The sequence below is a fragment of the Cyprinodon variegatus genome, unplaced genomic scaffold, assembly GCF_000732505.1.
Source record: "Cyprinodon variegatus isolate N-32 unplaced genomic scaffold, C_variegatus-1.0 Scaffold329, whole genome shotgun sequence".
In the NCBI taxonomy this organism is placed as follows: Eukaryota; Metazoa; Chordata; class Actinopteri; order Cyprinodontiformes; family Cyprinodontidae; genus Cyprinodon; species Cyprinodon variegatus.
The window spans coordinates 313,308-319,057 of record NW_015150782.1 but is presented as its reverse complement, the minus strand read 5'-3'; the positions used below and the strand labels follow the sequence as shown (position 1 = coordinate 319,057).

The window sequence follows — 5,750 nt, the reverse complement described above, 5'->3', positions numbered from 1 at the left end:
TTTCAGATTTAAAGAACTTTCAGAAGTTTAAATTCTGAATATGAGCGACTTCTCCTTTAAATTGGATGGATTCAGACAAAGTGAGGCCAGAGTTTTATTTGTAATGTTTTATTTGTGGAGCAGAGGTTGTTGGCAGGTTGAACTCTGATCTCCAAACTTCACTATAAACATCAATGTTTCCATTTACCAACTTATCTTTGAGTCAAGCTGAAGACGAGTGCGTTAAAAGGTGGAGGCTGACAGCAGCCCGGTGTGAGCTGATCCATTAACTTATTGGAGAGGAGTGTAATAGCCCAGTGCCCTTGTCAGTCTGGAAACACACACAGACACACACGGCGTCTCAAAGACGAGCCTCTCAGCTGTCAGCTCAGCCACATGTGGCAGACGAGGCGCTCGGCAATCTCAGTGACAGGCACAAGATGTCCCTGACTGCCAGGGGCGTGCATGCTGACGCGCACACACACCCCGCGTAGAATCTGGCTGCAGCGGATGCGCTGAGCTGCGAATCATGCCTGGTGGAGGAATAGATGCTTTTGGAGATGAACAGGTTGCCGTGGAGGACGAGGCCACAGCAAGCGAGTGATCCCCTGACATTTTAACTAATCCCTTCTAGCTTGTGGTTTCTTGCACATTTGTGATATTTGCTAGCAGCCAGAATTGGCTTTTTCACATATGCAACCTGTCATGTCAGATCGGAGGGCGGCGTGGGACGGAGCACGACTGTGATTGCTTTGAGATGACCGCTGGCTGCAGGCTACCAACCTTTCTGAGGGTTGAGAAGTGGATTCTTTAACTGCTCTGGTGTCTCATTCATTGGCAAAGTTGTCACCACAGAGCCAGCAGCGTTTTTATTCTCCCCATATTCTGCTCACCTCACCTTCTGCAGGCTGCTTTAAGCCCGGCTGCTCAGAGTCCCGCTCCTCCTGGTTCCCTTATCTCAGCTCATCGGCTGTGATCAAACTTTGGCGTGACTTCTGGATCAGCTGTGACGGCCTGTTAGTTTGCAGCAGCCACGGCGGCGGTGCGCGTGAGGGGACGGGGCGTACCTGCCGCGGCCTCGTGTTTCCTGGCTCTGGGCGAACACACGGTACCTGTCAGAAACGGTTACAGCCGTGCTCAGCCGCCTGCCTGGCATGGCATCTCGTCAGACGCCAGCTGAACTTTTCACTTGTCAATTCTGAAAGGTTAGCGCCAAAATCGACGGCGACAGATGCAAATGGATGGATGGATGCTTTTGTGGCATTTTGGTGCCAGGATGCTTGATGTGGCCTGGCCCGGCTCGCCGCTTTGCTCCCCGTTTGGGAAGCCTGGATAGACCTCATTGTTTCAGATCCTGTACGTCCACCAGGAGAACGTTTCCTGTCTGACCTCTGAATGGAGCCCATCAGGTTCAGGGTTTCTGCTCTCTGTCTCACTAAAGCTCCTCGGATTGAAGCGTGAAAGGCTGATCAAATGGTTTTGCCCGTATGAGACCTGGATCGGATCTTTTCATGACAGTCTGAACAACTCAAGATCTGATTTTTTTCCAGTGCGACCCAGGCAGCTTGGCTCTGTGGTCCTGAATCCCATACCTAACTGATCTTTTCTAATGCGACCTGTGTCTGAACGGCCAGGTTGCATTCATCCGGCCTGAATGTCGTTAATACCCGACAGTGGTCACTCTTCTGCTTCTTGCTACACAGAAGGGGCAAGAAAAACAACAACAATGGTGGATGATGACGTGGAGAGCAGTCTTTATGTTTAAGCATCTTGGAAAGATTGAGTTTTTAAGGTTGGGAAAGATCGCTAGATGTTCTACGACACTACCATCCATGTTTACTTCCGTAAACACAGCGCACGCTGAATTGTGACGCCATTGTGTCCGCTACTGCTCATGCGGGACACTTGGGTTGTATGACTGCAGTTCACACAGGAGATCACATACAAGTCAAATATGTTTGGAAAGGAGAACAGCAACGCTAAAAAAATCAGATTTCACAAAAAAATCAGAATTGAGCATCAAGGCCTGCAGTGGGAACGTAGCCTTAGACTCCAGGGACGCTTTAACGACTGGATGCTTCTAATTATCCACCTCCTACCTTCAATCCACCATGAAAAGATGAAATCAAGCATTTGAACTTGAACCAAACCCCTTGGATCACCTTGCAGCGTCTGATCTTAGCTTCCAGGTCTTGGACAGGTCCTTCACCCATAGAGCCGGTGATCAGTTTCCTCTCAGACTGCAGCTTCTTTTAGCCCTCAGTCTCTCCTCCTTGGATGAGATGTCCATCTTAGTGAGGCCCTCAGATTTTTTGATATTAACCTACTTTAGAATTAGTGACGTCCTAAAGTGGTGCTGGATTGGAGCGTCCTCCTTCTACCATCAGTGGTTCTGGTTTTTTTATGAGGGGAAGAATAGAAGCAAACTGCCACCTCTGCTTTAAAACTGGGGTCTTCAACGTTTTCCAGGCTAAGGACCCCAAACTTATGGTGAGATGGAGCGGGGACCCCCTAAATATATATTGTATGAAATAGTGTTCTATCAAACTGGTCCTATAGTCGCTCTATTACAGATGGAGTAATGTAACTAAAGTAATCCCTCCCTGGGATTATTAAAGTATTTCTGATTCTGATTCCTGGTTGACGGGACAGGTGTTGTGAATGAAACGGTGCCCAGCTTGAAAGAGCTCCTGTGTGTCGTATTGAGATTGGATCCCAGTTTTCTTTTTTTCAAAAGAAATTCCTCTAATTTTTAAACCTGAATGCATCGTGTTTTTTTTGTTCTAATTCAGATTTTATAGAAAAATGTAATTTTAAGTTAAATTAAGTCAAAAATATATACAATTCCAAAATTATGGAATCCTGGCCCCCATGTACATTTGGTCTAGAACCGCCACTGGCATTGATGACTGAAAGACATCCTCTGCCTCCATTTATCTGTTTACTACAGTCTGTTGAATTCATGTTAATGTGGATTTAAAGACATTTCAACTAGTGGAAAAAATTGCAGGGTGAATATAAAAAAAAAGTCTAATAAACCAAAACTTTCGCGACCCCCATGCAGTACCTCTGGGGACCCTCTAGGGGTCGCGGACCCCCTGTTGAAGACCTCTGCTTTAAAACATTCATTCATATCACATTTCATCAACCTATGATGAATTTAACGGGATTTGCATGAGATCAGGTCAATTAGGGCTGATCTCTAACCATTATTTTTTAAAATCTCTCAATTATTTCTTAATTAATCAATTAATGATCATATATCCAAAGCTTCCTTGAAGAATTTTTTTTTTTTAAATCACACCACGTGAAACTAAAACTTTTCCACTTGAGGAGTTCCGGATTATTGAGTAGATTGACAGATGAAAACGTTTTTTCATCTTAAATGCAAAATCTTTATATATATTCTTACAATCTTAATATAATTCCTGCTCTTCCAGCAGGTTTTAAAGTCTCTATTCCCCAGCTAACGATTAATCCATTACTAAATTAACTAAATTATTTCAATAATTAATTAATCCGATTGTTTCAGCTGTAATTGAATGTCATTAAATGACTATTGTTTTATTTTGTTTACCGATACCTTTGCTTTTATTCTCCTCTTATTTTATTATCTTATTCATGTAAAGCACTTTGAATTGTTCATCTACTGAATTTCCCTTTACAAATAAAATGACCTTGTCTAATTTCAAGAGTTTAACCATGTCTTATGGTGAACTGGATTAAACATTATTAAATAACCAAATATTTCATTAATTAGCAGCTTTGATCATTAATGCTAATTAAATCCCATTTGGTCCAAATATTGATGTTTCTCTGGTAATAAAAGCTAAACTGACTCCTGAATCTGCTGGATGTGATTTTTAGGTGGAGCTGAAGATGAAGTATAACGACCAGCACTGTAAGTCCAGAGGTCTCCTTCCAGGCCACCGCTGGTATGAGATCCAGGCCTACCGGGCCCTGAACCAGGCCCTGGGCAGGTAAACGGCCGGAATGCCGGATCTGACGGCTCCTCTGCTCCTGCTTGGGAGGTGACCTGTTCATACGCTGCTCCTCAGGTGCATCAGACACAGGAATGACTGGGGGGCCCTGATCCTGGTGGACGACCGGTACAAGAACAACCCTGAGCGATACATCACAGGTACGCCGTGTTTCTGCTGAAGCCGCTTCCTTCTTTCAGCACTAGATGGCAGCCTGTACCCACCAGAGACTCTGCTTCTGTTTCTGTGCATCCTTAGGTTTGTCTAAATGGGTCCGGCAGCTCGTCCAGCACCACCACACATTCAGCAATGCAATGCAGTCCCTGGTGGCCTTCTCTCAGGGACAGCAGAAGGTGGAGGAGGTCCCCCCCCTCAGCGCCTCCTCTGCTGAGAGTCTGAGCAGAGAAACAGAGCCTCAGAGAGCCACTCCATGTTGTAAAACCCCTGAGCTCCAGCAGAACACACCCACACCTCTGAAAGCCAAGCAGAATATCCCAGCAGGTGAGGAAATATTAACATTTTAGCAGCATAACGTGATTATTTATCATTAAATCACCTGAAACCAGCCTGTTGCTTTGCAGCAGAATGGACACCTTGGAAATGGTTGCATAGAGATTTAAACACGCAGCAGTCAGTAAACATCACTGCTCGGCCTTTTGACTTTTATCTTGGAAGAACTGTCAGGTTTCTGTCATGTCTGACGTCACAGATGCTAATATTTCTGGAGCAGTTTCACATAAAGGCAAAGGAGCAGATTTTAGCTCCTGTCACACCTTTATGACCAGCGAATGGCTGACGTACGGAAAATCTGGTAAAAACGCTGACATAGGTTGGATAAGGTATGAGTACGCTTGAACACGTCAACATACAGCGAGTACAGAGCGTTATTTTGAGCATGCTCCAAATGTCCCGCCATACGCCAGCGTCTGCCATCCGTACGCCGTCGCTTCCAGGTCAGTCCTCCTCCATCCCCATCATAGGGTGAGCCAGAAGGTGATGGATCCTCCCTGCGTTCACGCCCACCACCAACACACTTCCTAGCAGACATGACGCTCAATCTGCTGACACCAAAAACCTGCTTTCTTTATTTTTTATTTGTATTGTTTATTTCTTTTTATTTTGGTCGGGTGTAAACAGCAGCTAGGTTAATACCGCGATGAAAGAAATCTTTTTCTGCAGACCAGGCGCCTCCGGGCGCATCGCTGCCCCCCTCAGGACACTGTGCATCATTTCCTGGGCATTACGCTGCCGTACGTTATGCAGAAGTTAGGCTGTCATTGGACAGAAGTTCTGGAGTTATGGAAACTCCATGTTTACGCCCAGAATAGAAAAGATCCATAGAAAGTTCAGCGTTTTAGGAGATTCTGGGACGACAGGCAGACGCTGCATAAATCAGACAGGTGTGACAGGAGACCCTTTACTCCATAAACTGATGATACTTTGGTTCCCATCAGAATAAGTCGGAGGATTTGAGGTCATCACGTGACTCTACGACTCTCTGTTGATCCTCCCAGGGCTTACTGTGGCCTTCATCGGGTTTATGCCCTGATTTCTTCACAGAAACTGAGCCTAAAAGTCAGAGTTTGAACAAAAATGATTTTCTTAGATGAACAAATCAGGTTTGAAGAAGTAAAGAACCAGACTGGTGGTTTTATGGGTAAATATGCAGAGAGGCGGACGTGCTTCAAAGATCAGGGTTTGAACCCGGGACAGCACGCTGTACCCCGCGTCTGTTCAGCACGTATCTACAGCTCCAGGTTCGTGTCTGCTGTCCATCAGGTGATGATGGGA

General features: G+C 45.4%; 1 protein-coding gene across 1 annotated transcript in view; it reads left to right on the top strand.

The window, feature by feature from the left end:
- Window positions 1–5,750, top strand: part of LOC107091205 (Fanconi anemia group J protein-like) — a 55,297-nt gene that overhangs the window by 46,514 nt on the left and 3,033 nt on the right. Inside the window, exons 9-11 of the mRNA XM_015384996.1 lie at window positions 3,847–3,959; window positions 4,038–4,120; window positions 4,218–4,460. Coding sequence (XP_015240482.1) covers window positions 3,847–3,959; window positions 4,038–4,120; window positions 4,218–4,460 — 439 coding nt within the window. The remainder of the gene's footprint in view (window positions 1–3,846; window positions 3,960–4,037; window positions 4,121–4,217; window positions 4,461–5,750) is intronic.